This window comes from Notothenia rossii (genome assembly GCF_949606895.1).
Source record: "Notothenia rossii genome assembly, chromosome: 10".
Lineage (NCBI taxonomy): Eukaryota > Metazoa > Chordata > Actinopteri > Perciformes > Nototheniidae > Notothenia > Notothenia rossii.
The window spans coordinates 59,977,257-59,994,301 of NC_136908.1; the positions used below are offsets into that span (position 1 = coordinate 59,977,257).

The 17,045-nt window shown below is 39.2% G+C and overlaps 2 protein-coding genes across 2 annotated transcripts in view; both read left to right on the plus strand.

The window, feature by feature from the left end:
• Positions 1 to 3,769, plus strand: part of ano6 (anoctamin 6) — a 28,542-nt gene extending 24,773 nt beyond the window's left edge. Inside the window, exons 18-20 of the mRNA XM_079655446.1 lie at positions 655 to 851; positions 1,588 to 1,693; positions 1,975 to 3,769. Of these exons, the coding sequence (XP_079511572.1) occupies positions 655 to 851; positions 1,588 to 1,693; positions 1,975 to 2,199 (528 nt within the window). The 3' untranslated portion in view covers positions 2,200 to 3,769. The remainder of the gene's footprint in view (positions 1 to 654; positions 852 to 1,587; positions 1,694 to 1,974) is intronic.
• Positions 3,770 to 4,925: 1,156 nt separating this feature from the next.
• pwp1 (PWP1 homolog, endonuclein) lies at positions 4,926 to 16,864 on the plus strand. The gene is made up of 15 exons (XM_079652924.1): positions 4,926 to 5,112; positions 5,963 to 6,021; positions 6,151 to 6,326; positions 7,025 to 7,110; positions 7,748 to 7,844; positions 8,186 to 8,296; positions 8,878 to 9,008; positions 9,656 to 9,729; positions 10,111 to 10,207; positions 10,304 to 10,365; positions 11,174 to 11,285; positions 12,334 to 12,424; positions 12,944 to 13,065; positions 14,254 to 14,359; positions 16,228 to 16,864. The coding sequence occupies exons 1-15, from the start codon at positions 5,047 to 5,049 to the stop codon at positions 16,323 to 16,325; spliced, it is 1,488 nt and encodes a 495-aa protein (XP_079509050.1). The 5' UTR covers positions 4,926 to 5,046; the 3' UTR covers positions 16,326 to 16,864.
• Positions 16,865 to 17,045: the final 181 nt, after the last annotated feature.

Consider the following 17,045-nt stretch of genomic DNA (forward strand, 5'->3'; position numbering starts at 1 on the left):
CCAATGTTATTAAACCGTAGACATCCTTAATTTTTCATTCTCACCTGGAAACATTTATAAAGACTTTGGCGTTTTTCTGTCCGAAAATAAAAAGAGTCTTGCTTTAAAAGGAGGAACTGTTGAGTTGTTGGTCAATCTGGTGCATTGAGCACAATTCCAACAATAGCAATTGATTAATTTGACGTGTATTGGGGTTACAGATGGGGTCCAAAACTAGCAAGCTAATTAATTTTATATGCTACACAAATACGGCCAGGATCCGTTTGAATTTTCTGAATATTGGGTTGCAGAATAGAATTGTCCAAAGGGGGGTTCGTTTAGCGTGAAACACTTGCAATAACTAAAGGATAAGTTAAAGAGAAAGTAGAAAGAAAGTGAGGTCATAGAAAACTATTCCTGCTAAAAAGTAAGCGAGGATTGAGAGTCAGAGCTAAACATTTCAGATGTGTGTATCTCACACTGCACTGTGACGTTAATTCATGTACCTTTGTTATTCATGTTTCATTATCATATGTTTCTTAATGCTCTTAATGTCCGATATTTTTGTAAAGCACTTTGATTTGCCTTGTGTTGAAAGGTGCTATGTAAATACACTTACCTTGCCGTGCCTTGATGCTCTCGTGACATTGACCCGGTGTCCTGGTGTCTCAACAGGCCATGATCATTGCTTTTAGCTCGGACATGATTCCCCGGCTGGTCTACTACTGGTCCTTCTCTGTGTTTCCCTACGGAGATCACTCCAACCACACCATGCAGGGCTACATCGAAAGCTCGCTGTCTATATTCAACATCAGCGACTTCTCTGATCGGAGCATGCCCATGAGGACACCTTACAACATGACCACCTGCAGGTACACATGTTTGTTTTCAAATATTTGTATCGAAGACACTTTGCACATAGACAAGACATTTTTGGACATCAATGGGAACAACAGTTACAGAATCAAAACAACCACTGATCGTCTTTGTCTCAGAGCCATACTTTTGCTTTGAAATGTTTTCCCTGTTGGTTCGTCTCTTGAAAAACACATTCATAAACAAACCAGTAAAGGTATGAACATTGGAACGTGTGTGTGTGTGTGTGTGTGTGTGTGTGTGTGTGTGTGTGTGTGTGTGTGTGTGTGTGTGTGTGTGTGTGTGTGTGTGTGTGTGTGTGTGTGTGTGTGTGTGTGTGTGTGTGTGTGTGTGTGTGTGTGTGTGTGTGTGTGTGTGTGTGTGTGTGTGTGTGTGTGTGTGTGTGTGTGTGTGTGTGTGTGTGTGTGTGTGTGTCTGTCTGTCTGTCTGTCTGTCTGTCTGTCTGTCTGTCTGTCTGTCTGTCTGTCTGTCTGTCTGTCTGTCTGTGTGTGTGTGTGTGTGTGTGTGTGTTTGTGGTAAAGACGGGATACACACATTCTTGAAATCAAAAGCAAGATTTGAGCAGAGCCACAAAATGTCTCTTAAGTCAATTTATGTAAATAGCTAAATTGATTGCATGTAATGGTGTGATTAAAACGTCTGGACTCTTGCAGTAATGATGACAAGTTGAATACATGACTCAGGAATAGTTGTGTGTAAAGTAATGTTTTAATTTGAACTTTTCTTTTTCAGATATCGAGATTTCCGGTACCCCCCCGGGCATGCCATGCAGTATGAGTACAATGTCTACTACTGGCATGTGATCGCCGCCAAACTGGCTTTTATAATCGTCATGGAGGTGAGCACAGGAAATGTCTCTGTAACTAGAAAACATTAAAATATGAATAATTTAAACATCGTAATGGAGACCCAACGGCGAACACTGTGTGAGTGTGTGAGTGTGTGAGTGTGTGAGTGTGTGAGTGTGTGAGTGTGTGAGTGTGTGAGTGAGTGAGTGAGTGAGTGAGTGAGTGAGTGTATTCTGCATTTTGTAATAAGTAATTGCTGTTGTCTAATTTCTCTTTGTCTTATGTAGTTCTAGTAATTTTATTTTTTAAAATGGTGTGTTCCCCCTCGCAGCACATTGTTTACCTCACGAAGTTCGTCCTGTCCTACGTGATCCCCGACGTCACGTACAGGGTGAAAGAGCAGATCAGACGAGAGAAGTACCTGACCCAGGTCATCCTCCACGAGACCAACCTCAAGCTGGTGACCAGACGTTTGAAACCCGTGGACGACGGCACGGTCAAGTTTGCGAAGGTGAACTTGACAGGGGAGGAGATGGAGCTTGATTTCTCACAGTGACACACGTCTGGAGGAAGAGATCAAACCATACTGTACATACATGAATGAATACACCGTTTTTTTTAGCCCTTCAATGCATCTATTTCCTTGTAACCCAGTGACAAATTAGGACAATGAATGGACATTTGTGATGGGAAATGAATCTGAGAGACAATGACCTCCTTGGCACAGATATGAAAAAGGCTTTCCTACATAAGAGCAATGAACTCAGAATTGCACTTGTTGTTTTTATGTTACCATTTGTAGCCGTTATGCTTTCTGTGGCGTTGTCTCTTCGTGGTCTAATTGTTTTTATTTGCTAATATGTCCCTTTTTCTAGTTGTTACGTGTCGCTTTGTGTTTGTTTTGTGTCTCTTTGTTTGTTTGCCATTGCATTTGCTCTTTCTGTGTTTTTTTTTACCCTCTTTTTAAAGTCTATTTGTGGTCATTTTGAGTGCCTTCCAGGTTGGTCATTTAAATTGGACTTTTTGTATGTGATGTACAGCGGGGGCCACAGACACTTTGGTCCAGTAATCCATCCATTATTGTGTCGTAACCAGTAGGAACGTCTGAAGTTCATTTATGACGCTAGTGAGAAAAGAAAGGAGAAACCACTGTCCTCTCACAAATCACCAAAACCTTCCGTAGACTGACCAAGATAATATAAGTGTGGGATTTTAACACTTTTTTAACTCACTAGCTTTAAGTGTTTGAGTTTAATACTGTTTGTTCAGATCTGAATCCAGTATTACATTTTAATCTGTTTAGATTTAAGTAATGTTGCCGTTTTCTTTGCAACCTTGTTTTGATGCCACAGCAAAGAGATGAAGGGAAATCAAAAGAGTGTCTCACACTTTGTAGCTTCACACTAAATAACACAGAAAACATGGTGGAAATGGAGATGATTATTATTATTATTATTATTGTGTTTATATTATTAGTTATTGTAAGCCCAGTGACTGTTAAGATGTTTACCTCACGAAGCTCGTCTTGTCCTACGTGATTCCCGACGCCCCGTACAGGGTGAAAGAGCAGATCAAGCTGACCCAGGTCATCCTCCACGACACCAACCTCAAGCTGGTGATAGCACTTGTAGGACTCATCAGTGTCGGCTTAAAGGGTCAAACACAGAAAGCGTATGGACTTAAAGTTTTTTTTTTATTTTGTTTGAATGTAAATGTTGTAAACCAATTTACATCTTTCGCTTGACTATATCAGTACTGTGTGTTTCAGTCCGTCCATTGATGCTGGGGGCTCAAATCTTTACCACACGCGCGGCGTAACCAACAAGTGCCATGACAGAGTGATCGTTTTAGTTTAATGCGGTCGGGAAATATCAGTATTATTATATATAGATATATATATAACCACTATGCTATGCAATGTTGATTGTTAACGGAGATGTTTTTTTCTGTTAGCTGAGGTGACATCTCACAATGTTACATGAGTGATGAGATAAAGATGTTGGACATGGACTGACCTGTAGCCACATGTGCCTCAAATACCACTTTTTACTTCCAGAGTTCCTGCCCTGCACAATGTTTTATCTGCAATTAATATCCTGTGATGTAAAGGCAACCCAGTCATTTAATCCTCTCCTGTGTCATTTCTGAAATCTTAAATTAATGCCTCTGCTGTATTATTGCCTTGCATTGTGATTAATACAATGGTACTTTAACCACCATGTATGTACACAATTTCATATCCCAGCAATACATGATGATGCATTTCTGTCCTGTATTGGTTTTATCCTACCATAAAACAGTTTTATAAAAAAAAGTGTCATTCTTGTGTTTTATTTACCTCTTTAAAACCTCTGTATTCACAATTTACCCGTATTAAAACGAAGCAAAGGTGAGCAAAAACTAAATGTCCAGCTGCTGTTATATTGTCTTTTTACTGGCAGTGCATAATACACACTCTCTCTTACTCTAAATAGAGCTTGAATGGTCGTAGATCGTGGACTTGTTGCAGTTTTTTATTTTACTTCAGGATGAGTTGAGCCGAGAACAGCTGTACGTCATGAGCTGCTTCAGTAGGAAATATGCACTGTACTTTTACTGCTTTGTACTGTAAAAGTACAAAACAGCTTTCTGTTAATGAATTGTGAGTATAAAAAACACACATACAGGTGTTCACTGGTTGTGATTTTTAAAAGTATTGTATGTATCATGTACTTCAAAAACCAGGTCCACAGGTGAAGTCTGTGCACCTTCGTTTCAATTGAAAAATGATTTGTCATACAATAAAATGATTAAAACAAACCTGAAAATAAACATATTAGGAAATCTAGAATACTTTTTCTTAAAACATTAAAAAACGTTTTACCAAAAAAAGTGATACAAATTCAAATTAAATTAAAAACTTGAAAAATATATTGGATACAAAAATAAATATTATTTAAAAAAGAATAAATAAAATGCCAAATCAAATAAACATGACAAAATATCATAACATATTTTTGATAAAATTAAAATACAAATTAAAAATAATTGAAAAGAAAATAATTATTTAAAAAAAGGGGGATGGAGTTTGTGTTTTAATGCAGAGCTTTTCTGTTTGCTGGTTTAAGAAAGAAACGTGTTTATCTGATATATGAAACTGTATTTGTCTTTTTTAAATGTATTCATTTGATGTAATTGTTGTATTACTTTATATGTATACCCCTAATGTGAATATAAAAAAAATATAAAAACGTTACATTTTTGATCAGGCAGATTTGTTAAAGCTCTTTTGACGCCATCCACATGCTCGCAGGACCCTTTCTAACTCACATGTACGCCCCCTGTGTGCATGGAGTGAAACAGTTTGGACACGTTTTACTATATTTGATTGTTTTTGAACGATAAACCACTTTTTTTCTCCAAAATGAGTGCGCAGATTACCTGTGTCGGATGGGTAGCGAGGGGCGTCTCCAAGGAAACCCCGGACAAAGTGAGTAACATAGCAACCGTTAGCTAGCTAGGCTAATTTGTCAACATGGCACTCAAACTATGCGTCTAAAAAAGCAAACTTTACGATTTACTACATAATTACTCACTTTATTCAAGATAAAATCTGCAGTGTAATTTAATATAAGACAAGTTGTGTAGTGACAGTAGTTAACGATGATAAAGAGAGCTAACTCGGTTTAAATGCCAGGAAATAACGTAAATTAAAAGAGTAATGGTTTCCTTGCGTTTATCAAACAATGCTCCAAATTCTTCACTAATTTCTATAACAGGCATCCTCAATTATTTGAAAAACTGAAAATCTTACTAGGGGAAATGAAAGAAAGCTGCATTTCATGTATTTGTAGGCCTATTTGTATTTTATTAATAATGTAGTATAGGAATATACTATCAGCATTATCCTGCACACTTATCAATAACTCACTTTTAGCTTTTTCTGTTGTTTTTTTGTTTAATAAATGAATTTTCAATGTTTATGAGCACATTCCAAATGCATATTAATTATATCGTTATTGTACAAAGCTTTGGCGATACTGTAGGTCATTATGGTCGTGCCAATAAAGCTATTTTAATTGAATTGAGTGACAGCTTGACGTGTGTATGTTGTTGTATCATGTTTTCTATGGTGGCTATCACGCAATATCTATAGATGTATTAAGGTATGTATTATTACTAAAGAGCTAAGAACAAACTGGAGACCTTGGTTATTAGATCAAAGCTTTTTCCAACTCACACGTTTTTTTGGTTTAACTTATCTAATATGGATATGCTATGTATTTAGAACTGTAACCACACATGCCATAAGAAAACCATCTTTTTAAATTCCATTTCAGGTTGAGTTGAGCCAAGAAGAACTTGCGCGCATCATTAGTGAAGCAAGGCAGGAGATTGGGTATGTTTGAATAACAAAATTCACCCCTCTGCAGGAATCTATGTTCAAAATGTGTCCGAATACACCAAAATATGACTTTTATATTCTAGTACAAGCTGAATTGGTTTCTTTGTTTGTCTGCTGAATCAGGGAACTAGCAGCCGAGGAAGAGGAAGACGACGATGAAGGCATTTGTGAAGATAATCTCGATGGTAATACAGCGGAGGACGTTGCTGCCGTCCCAAAGAAGGATAACGAGGATGGAAAGGACGATGATGACGAGCTGGCAGAGTACGGCCTGGACAGATACGATGAAGAGGATGCAGGTGAGTGAGGAGGTGTTTACTAGGGCTGCACGATTTAGGGAAAAAATCTAATTGCGATTTTTCTGACAAATATTGCGATTCGAATTGCGATATTTCTTTTTAAGTGACCCAACGGAAATTTATTGTAAAATGCGGCCATAACTCCGGCTAGGAAGGTCACATCAACGTGCTCCCGTCTCTATCACCCCCGCAGCCCGAGCTACGAGTGAAAGAACTAAACTTACAGGAAACTTCCGTTGGGTTGCTTTAAAGTCAAGCTTCAGTTTAAGATTGACCCTGTAATAGAAACATGTGATGGAGCATTACTAACCTGACTCAGATGGTTTGTTTCACCAAAGCATCGAGGAGAGCTCCATTGGAAGCCATTTGGAAAGGGCAGACACTTTCAAAAATACTTGGCAGGTGATTGGATCAATCTGTCTATCACCTTCTATCATGGGCCACTTCTGATTGGTTAACAATGGCTGGTACATGTGGAGCACAGCACTTCTGATTGGTGTGGATGACTGACACACAAGAAAAACAAAAATAAATAAATAAATAAATTTTATTTAAAAAAATCGTAGGCTTTGGCATTTGATAATCGCATCATTTAAAACCGCGATTTCGATTTAAAATCAATTAATCGTTCAGCCCTAGTGTTTACAGACTCATTTCTGATCATTCTGTATATTTACCCCGTGTTCCCTTCAATTTAGCCACCTCTAATCTGGGTGACAGTCTGGCTGGGCTGACCGTGTACAGCTGTAACGAGGAGGATCCCTACATCACCATCAAAGACACAGTAAGAGGCTTTAAATCACCTGCAAACTGAATCCTTATAGTCCTATTTCTAGTAGTACCTGTAGCCTGACGAACGTATAGCTATGAAACTCTATTCAACTTAAGCACACATAAGTATTCCAGTCCAGGATTGTATTTAATGCAATACTTGACTTATAAAATGATAATTTGTATATCAATTAATTACCAGATGTTTTCTTGAATTGATGAAGAACACACACACACACACACACACACACACACACACACACACACACACACACACACACACACACACACACACACACACACACACACACAACTTGAGCATTATCATCAAAATCTCACACAGATCGGTACAACGCCTGTAAGAGTGTGAGACTAAACAGTTCAATGCTTGTGTTTTAGGAAGTAATGAGCAAAGCACTGGAGAAATGAGACTTGAATTACACTGCATGAGTTGTGTGAGAGTTTGGAGACGGATGATTTGATATGGTTTGTCTGATGTTAGAAAAATAATTGACCTTCATTTATCAAGTCATTTTTTGGAATCTGCGTTGCCTCTGAATGCATGTGAGGGCATTTGTCTAAAGCAAAGGGAAAAACCATGAAATTAGAGCTTAGATGTTCAGTTTACGTTCATCTTTGTTCTCTTTTAGGACCAGTACGAGCGGGAAGACTTCCAAATCAAACCCAGTGACAATCTGATCATGACCGGCCGGGCGGAGAAGGACGTCTGCAATTTAGAGATCCATGGTGAAAATCTACATATGTGACATGACATGGAATATTCTGAAGACACAAGAAGATACTTTATTTTGTAGAAACTGTTGCTCTCGTTAAGAACACAAGCTACATATCTGAAACTGACATTAAGTATTGCCAGTTCTGAACATTTTCCACATTTTCCACATTTGTATACAAGCTGTTTGTACCAAGGCAGTTCCTCATATGTGTGAGCCTACTTGGCGATAAACCTGGTTCTGATTCTGATATCATATGCTAATGTTAATTTTAGAATATGTATAGGCATTTGTCTGAAGCGTTTTATATTGTAGACTTCTGAAATATATATTTAACAAGCGATTTCTTTACAGTTTATAACTCGGATGAGGACTCTCTGTATGTCCATCACGATATTCTGCTGCCAGCGTACCCTCTGTGCATCGAGTGGCTCAACTTTGACCCCAGCCCCGGAGAAGGTGCCGGTAAGAACTAGATTCAGTTTTATTCCATGTGAACATAACAGCCAGAATAAAGTATATCATTTGATCTATTTAAAGGTCCCCTGTTATACTGTTTTTCATCAATATATTATAGGTCTCAGATATATAGAGAACATGTCTCTGATTGGCTGAAACACCAAACGGATCATTGCAGCATTACCCATAATTCCCTCTGTTTCAGCCCTGTTTCCAAAGTGCTGATTCTCTGTCTGTTACTTTAGATGAAACTAAGGAGCCCCTCCCCACGCCCCTCTGAGAGACATTTGGTTACAAAGAACACAATAGTGCTCTAGGACAGTGGTTCCTAAAGTGGGGGGCGCAGAGGCATGACAGGGGGGGCGCGAGAGACCAGGAGGAAAAATGGTTATTAAAAATAAATAAAAAGATTTAAAGCTCGGCTCTGTGTGTGTGTGTGTGAAACGAGCCGTTTTGTGTGTGCGAGAGAAAGAGAGAGCACACCGGTACCGGAGATCGTTGTTGTTAGCTTCCGGTGCTAGCGAGCTACGCTAACGGATATAAGGAGTTGTGTTTGTTTCCTTACCTTGCTGTGCTCTGTGTGTCAGGTAACTACGCCGCTGTGGGGAACATGACCCCCCAAATCGATGTGTGGGACCTGGATGTTGTCGACTGCTTAGAGCCCGCCTTCTCCCTGGGGACCAAAAAGGCCGCCAAGAAGAAAAAGAAGAGCAAGAAGGTGTTTACACGTTACACTGTCCTTTGCTAGCTTCAGTTTGGTGAAAGTGGTGAAAGTGGGAGCTGTTGTTCAAAAACTGTGAGACCTTGAAAAACAGCGTCATCTTTCTGACTGGAATTATTAGAAAAAAGGGGTTTGTTCAGAAATCCTTTATTTGTCCCGCAGCGGGGAAATCTATGCCGTTACAGCATTAATTGCACATAAGTGTATAGTGCACATGTAGGGAGGTACTGCAGGCATTTTTATTGCAAACATTTTTTTTTTTATAATGAAAACTGTTGGAAATTGAATGATTTGTTTATGTTTTTTTAGGATATGTGGACTATTTGTTACCCCATCAGTAGTGGACGTTTTTCTCCCAGCTCTCGCATTATTTACTGCTTTTTAATTATTATTATTATTATTAATTGAACGTAAGTGCATATTGCACATGAGAAGAGGTATTGCACAACAGTTTTCTATTTACAGGCATGTTTATTTAAAAAATGTAGTTTTTTAAATAGAAAACATTTCAAAATTGAATTATTTTTATATTTCTTTAGGATTTTTTGACTATTTATTTTTTAAATGTTTGACCCCATTAGTAGTAGAGATTTTTCTCCCTGCTTTGCTGGATGTCATTAACACATTGTTCTCCTTGATGCCAGGGGGGGGCAGCAGCAGAGCCTTTGGAGGGCCACACAGACGCAGTGCTGGATTTGTCCTGGAACAAACTGCTCCGGTCAGTATTGTGCTTATAGTATTTGTGTTGTGGCGTTTTAGTCCGTTTCCTTAAAGGTCACCTATCATGCTATTTGTAGGCAATAGCATAGGTCTCAGATATATACAAATATATAAAAAAACATGTCTATGAAGTGTTTCGCTCAAGATACCAAACAGATCACCCATTCCCATATCCCTCTATTTCACTTCCTGTGAATGGAATATTAAATATTAGACTGAATATATACATTTACAGTGAAGATGGCTCTAACAACCTAATAACAAAAACGGCACCTTATGCTTATCAGATATACACGTAATTAGACTCTTTATACAAGGTTTTATATATGGGACAGTGTATATGTAAACTCATCTGTGAAACAACCCTTCTCTCCGTTAGAAATGTGCTGGCCAGTGGGTCAGCTGACGACACCGTGGTGTTGTGGGATCTCACTCAAGGCAAACCAGCCACTACTCTGCGCAGGCACACTGATAAGGTATTCAAAATGGAAAAATAATTCTAACGGATGTACTTCAAAGTGATTATCTGTCATTACATCACAATCATTTCCACTTCCTTTTCCATCCTTTAGGTTCAGACGTTATCATTCCATCCATTTGAGGCCCAGACTCTGATATCAGGCTCTTATGATAAGTAAGTGTGTTTTTATAGCCGCATTTCCACTACAGGTTTTAGCACGGCTTGGTTCGGATCACTTTAAGCTGCGTTTCCATTACCGTTAGTAACGAGGGCAGTAACTATAGTAACCACGCAGTGTAGGCATGCTTTCCTACTGGAACCACTCCGGCCGTTGTGTTCCTTGATGGCTCTATAAGCACTCTTCAGTTTTTTTTGTTTTTCTCTACACTGCTGGAAAGTCTGTACCTCGTACCTTGTTAAAAATACTTTGTTATAAACATTAAGTTATAATGATAAGCATTTTTTTGGTTTCACCTGTGTGGGCATGTGCGGGTGGAGAGAGAGGGGAGTGTAGCGAGTGTACTGTGATATTACAATATAAATGAAATGGCATCGATTACTGTACACGATAATAAAAAAAAAAGACTTGTAAAAAAATAAAAATAAATACTTTGTTGAAATTTGAAATACTTGCTGACGGTAGCACGTCTGTTTTAAAAAATGGTGCTTATGCGACACCTGGGGACTGTCTCGCGCAAGAATTGTGACGATTCTCTTTGACCAATCAGTGGTCGTCCGTGTTTTACGTCACTAGCGAAGCCTATTTTCAGCTCGCTTGGAACCTCGACTGAGGTGGTTAAAAAAAAAAAAAAGTACCAGTGAGCCGCTACTACCCCTAGTGGAAAAGCAAAAAAGAGCGACCCGAGCCGCGCTAACACCCTGTAGTGGAAACGCTCCATATTATCATTCCTGTGTAGAATGAGGCGATAGGAGATAAACAGATTCTCCTTCACAATGAGTTACCAAAATGTTCTCTTTTCAGGACGGCTGTTCTGTACGACTGCCGGAGTCCAGACAACAGCAACCGGACCTGGAGGTTCAGCGGGCAGGTGGAGCGTCTGGCCTGGAACCACTTCTCCCCGTACAACTTCCTGGTAGGTGCTCTAAATCTGCACTGGGAATACCCCATCCATGTTCCTACTTTAACAGGAAGAGTTTTGAGAAGAAATGAACACAACACCCCAGAGCTCTGCACTAGCTACCAATCACTCAAAGCATAGACTTCAACTTTTAACTTATAAAGCTCTAAATGGACTGAGACCCCAATATATGTCAGAGATTCTGCTCTGTACGATTTTTCTGACAAATATTGCGATTCGATTTGCGATATTTGTTTTTAAGCGACCCAACGGAAGTTTATTGTAAAATGCGGCCATAACTCCGGCTAGGAAGGTCGTATCAACGTGCTCCCATCTCTAGCACCCCCGCAGCCCGAGCTACGAGTGAAAGAACTAAACTTACATGAAACTTCCGTTGGGTTGCTTTAAAGTCAAGCTTCAGTTTAAGATTCACCCTGTAATAGAAACATGTGATGGAGCATTACTAACCTGACTCAGATGGTTTCACCAAACCATCTAGGAAAGCTCCATTGGAAGCCATTTGGCAAAGTAATTCAAAAATACTTGGCAGGTGATTGGATCAATCTGTCTATCACCTTCTATCATGGGCCACTTCTGATTGGTTAAAAATGGCTGGTACATGTGGAGTACAGCACTTCTGATTGGTGTGGATGAATCACACAAAGGAAAAAAAAAATATTTTTTTTTTTTTTAAATGTTAAAAAAAATCGCAGGCTTTGCAATTTGATAATCGCATCATTTCAAATTCCGATTTCAAATCGATTAATCGTTGAGCCGTACTCCAGATCATTTAACTATGTTTTAACAGCACTTCTTGCAGCATTATGTGTATTTACAATTTCTGTTTTTAACTACTTGCTCCCTTTTTATGAGTTGTCTTTTTGTTCTATCTATTGAGTTCTTAATGATTATGCGTTAACGCCTATGTGAAGCCCCTTTGGATTGCCTTTGTGTCTGAGATGTGTATATAAATAAACTAACCGTAACCTTAAATAGTCATGGTGTACTGTAACACACCTTGTTGATTCACCAGCTCAGTGTTTAAGTGTGTGTTTGTGTTCAGGCCAGCACAGAGGATGGATTTATCTACTGTCTGGACGCGCGCTCAGACAAACCCCTGTTCACACTGAAGGCTCACGATGCAGAAGTGTCGGGTAGGTAGAAGTTTCTGGAACAACTGTTCGCCTTCAGTACAAAAAACTCAGTGCAGTAAAACATTGTTAAGTCAGTACAAAGGATGTGTTGTTCTGCACTGTGTGGTGAGACTGTCGGTGGTGAGTCACTAAGGAAGGGTGACATGATGTGTTGCAGGCTTATCTTCAAATCAAATCAGAATTTATTTATACAGCCCAATATCACAACAAAGGTTTGTCTCAGTGGGCTTTACAGATTAACATACATCACACTGTAAAAGATAGTTAAAATGACAAGAACATTATAAGAGGCTTTATGATACAACGTGAAATAAAAGATAAAATGGATAAAAATACAGTAAAAACGTAAAGTAACAATTTTAAGTAAAAATAAAATACCATGAGGTGATTTGTAAGTCTAGAGAAATTGTCAGTAAAATGTTTAATACACGCTTTTTATAGGTTTTGTTCATTGTCAAGCGCATGTGTTTTAAAGGCCCCTTGACTGACTGTATAATGATCATGATAACATTTGTGCAGGTTTGGACCTCAGCAGCCAGATCAAAGGATGCCTGGTCACCTCGTCAGCCGACAAACACGTTAAGATTTGGGACATTTTGGGCAACAAACCCAACCTGGTGCACTCGAGGGATATGAAAATGGTAAGAGCTCTCCTATTCAGACCTCACAATGTTTCTCACAGTCTTAGGTCGCATTCACACCTAATACAAAAAATATCATATCCACGTGTATATACTAATGCTGTCAAAATTATCGCCTTAACGGCGGTAATTAATTTTTTGAATTAACTGCGTTAAAATATTTAACGCATTTAACGCATGTGCAGAATGGCTCGCCCCATACATCCCACCAGTGGCAGCGCCAGGGTATGGCTGGGGTAGCCCCACCATGAAAAATGATGTTAAAGTAAGCAAAATAAAGTCCGCCAACTCACGCCGAGAATTGCACAGACAGCAGTTAGTAAGATTGATTTCAGTAGCCACTTGTCTGGAAATACCGAAGACCAGAAACGGTTTTAAAACTTTTGGCACGTAGTGATCGTCTTCTCAATAAAACATCTTTGATAATGTCTTCTGGCCAATCAGAATCAAGATAACAGCGTGGTGTTGTTGCAGGAAGTCCCGACGGAGAATACTTTTGCTGTAGTGCATCTCTATATAGGCCTACATCGATACAACATTACGTGTTGAAAGAAATCAACACGTAATGAATTAAGACCCCACGGTTTGATGATTGATAGGTGTGTGGGCTGTCTTTCATTTTGACACACAGAAACATGTTATAATAAACATACTGTATGTTAAATGGATATATCCGCTTTCTTTCATTTATCTTTCCATTCCCACAACAATATACTTAAAGAAATGGCATATTTTAGACATAGTTCGAATGGTGATTAATCTGATGAATTAATTTTTAAGCTGTGATTAATCTGATTAAAAATGTTAATTGTTTGACAGCCCTAATATATACATCTACACCAGAGGTTCTCAAACTTTTTGTTTATGCGGACCACTATTTATTATCAAGGTTTTCTGAGCCGCCCTTCAAGGTTTTTTAATACCACCTTCCAAAAAGGCAGTACCCTTGGGCAATCCCATAGAGCATGACGAAAGGTGCCCACTTCTCTATTACATTTGCAACATCCCAGTTAAGCCCATTTTAAACCATTTCATGTGTGTAACATAATATCTATATCTATGCACAATTTTATAATGGATAAACTTGCTTCTCGCATCCCTTGTAGCCCAACCTACGTTCGAGACTATATCCTGCCATAGAGAAGTTTGAGCTTTTAAAATAAATAATAATGACTTCCTTTCCAACAGGGTGTGCTGTTCTGTGCGTCGTGCTGCCCTGATCACCCCTTCGTCTACGCCTTCGGAGGGCAGAAGGAAGGCTTGAGGGTTTGGGATATCAGTGATGTTGCAGCAGGTATAGTTTCTTTGTTTTTTATCATTCTTTACATCACACCCTTTCAGGAAGTTTGGATTGAGATAGACGTAGATGTGGACAGTTAATAACACCATAGGGAGGGTGTCGTCATCTCTCACCACAACCAACAGTGAATATGAACTGTTACCATGAGGGAGTTAATATTACTGTTTTTGTCTGGCTGCTTTGAACACAGCATAGATTTTTACTTTTATTTTTTCTCTTTCCTGTGGTGTGTGGTGTAGGTTTGTGTGCATGTAAATGGTCCGCAAAGGCTAAAATGTCACAGTAAAGGCACAAAACACAATTATGAAACCCCCCCCCCCTTTTAGGTTTCATAATTGAAAAACTGCGAGGTAAAGCAGTAGAAATATTTGACATTCTGCGTACACTTAAACTTGTATTTAAAATACGTTTTAATGTTGCACCCACCACGGCAGTTCGTTGCTCATTGACAATTAACCAAATGAACTGCAATAAATTGACTATAGACAGGGGGTCCCCAGCGCGGGGTCTTAAAAAGTATTAAAAGTTGACAAATCAATTTAGCGAAAATGAAGGCTATTAAAAAGTATTAAACGGCATTTCCCGAGGTATTACATTTTGTAGCTTGTTTTCAATAAGTATATAAATGGTCCAAAGAGGTTGTATTCTACAGTCTGCCTGAATGTAATCATTGCGTAGGTGTGTAGTGTGATTCTGTGTCGTTTATTTATGGCATCCCGTTGGATTTGACGTCATCTGAACAGGACATCGCACGCTCACTGTTTGATGGCGCGCTAAGGTCCGTTTACGCCAGTTGCTAGGCAACATCGTTATGGGGAAATGCAAGTCTGCGTCCAAATGGTTGAAAGATAAGGAGGAAGGACAATCAATAATGTATATAGTCAATGTGAGGTAAAGTGTGTCGCCAAGGTAACCGGTTAGAACTCAAAGTGGCGATGAGGTCTTAAAATGTATGGGAAGGGTCTTAGAAAAGGTCTTAAAAGGTTTTACATCTGACTTCAGGATTCCTGCATATACCCTGATAGATATACAACCCACTTCCAAAATATCCCTCAACGTTGGACAATCGTTTTTCAATCAGGAGAGACGGTTTTGATGTAAGAATACATATTTATTGCCAGGAATACGCGAATGAATGTGATGGAGTTTTGGCGATTAGGCCCCGTAGTGCAGGAAGTATCATTCGGGTGGGGAGAACCGATCCGATGTAACCCCCCGGGGTCTACACACTGGTGGTGGTGAATGGATAGTTGGGTTCGGTCTGAAGGGGAGGGGCTTAGCTTGACCCTGGATTCAGAGGGACAGGAGGTGAAAAGGGGTGGAGGAGGAGGGTTGCGTCGAGTCACCTGAAATGACAGCTGTCAGAGGGGGGAGAGCAGATTTAAAAGAGTTTGCAGAGCGCTATGATAGGCTCTTGGGAATAGAGCGAATTGATTGGTTAAGCTGGAGAGTGACGCCCCCGATCACTTATTGAGAGGAGAGAGAGTAGTAACATGGAAATAGTGAATGAAGAGTAAAGTGGGTCTTCCTGGTTGAACTTGCTGAGCTTCATATCTGTTACTTTTTCTTTGTAATCAAAATCAGAAACAGACTTATTACCAGGTAGGTTTACACGCACGAGGAATTTGACTTGGTGTCGTGGTGCATAAAACAAGAATGAAAAACTATTTAAAAAATATAACAGTATTTGCAATGGAATAGAAATCGGCAGTAATACATAATAGTGTTGTGCATTAATGTAATGCATAGAGTTAAATGTGTATTTACTGTAGATTAGGCAATGTACCGTTTACGATCACTGCTTATTCGTCGAGTTGTCAAATGAATAATGCCTGTGTGTTATTGTGATTGTTTGTCTTCAGTGACTGAGGTTTTCGGCGGTCGAGAGCGCATGGTGGCGAACACGGGGTCCAAGGCTCCCAGCGCTGCAGCCTCGGGAGAGATGGAAGTCTCCGGGTGACGCTCCGGATGAATCGGCAACCTGAACACACGAATAAAACTGAGAAACGCCTGAGAACACATCCGGCTGCCCTGCTGTCGCTGTGTTCTCAGAGTGCGGGAAAATGGTTGGAACAAACGAAGCTGCATTCCTGAAGAATTTGGAAGGTGGAGACTAGACGGAAAACACCTGAAGAAACGTGTTCAGCTTGTCTCGCTACACACATAACAACAGCTGCTTTGCACACTCATAGATGTGTTAATAAAAGACAAAGCGTTATATTCATGAGTGGATATATCTAAGATGTTTAATGTGGACGCAGTGATTCAGATATTTGAATTGTTTATATTACTTTGAGATCTATTTCAGTTTTCCTTTTGTTGTTATATGCTACAAAAAATATTTTCACACGTGCATACCTGGGTTTTCTGGTAATGTTCAATGGTCAAATCAAATGTTTAAAGAAGTCTGTATACTAGCATCTGGCACCAGTATTGAAACATAGTGGACTCATTAACGTGCTGTATATTCAATAAATAAATAAATACAGTTTAAAAATGTGTAAACCGTTTTTGTTTTTTTGTATGTAACCCTTGTTGTCTGCAGAGTTACAGATGATGAACAGGCTTTATGTTAATTATGTCTTCAATGGATAATACGTTGATATATCGATCAAATTAATTAAGTGGAGAGAGCTTTTCTAAGTGGTGACTGTGGGGGAAACTTCTGAAGCAATTGGAG

Bases quoted from the DNA above. Each gene is read 5' to 3' on its own strand.
- pwp1 (XM_079652924.1), top strand. From the start codon at position 5,047: ATGAGTGCGCAGATTACCTGTGTCGGATGGGTAGCGAGGGGCGTCTCC. The intron at 7,845-8,185 runs GTGAAAATCTAC...ATTTCTTTACAG, and splicing joins CTGCAATTTAGAGATCCATG to TTTATAACTCGGATGAGGAC. The intron at 11,286-12,333 runs GTAGGTGCTCTA...GTTTGTGTTCAG, and splicing joins TCTCCCCGTACAACTTCCTG to GCCAGCACAGAGGATGGATT.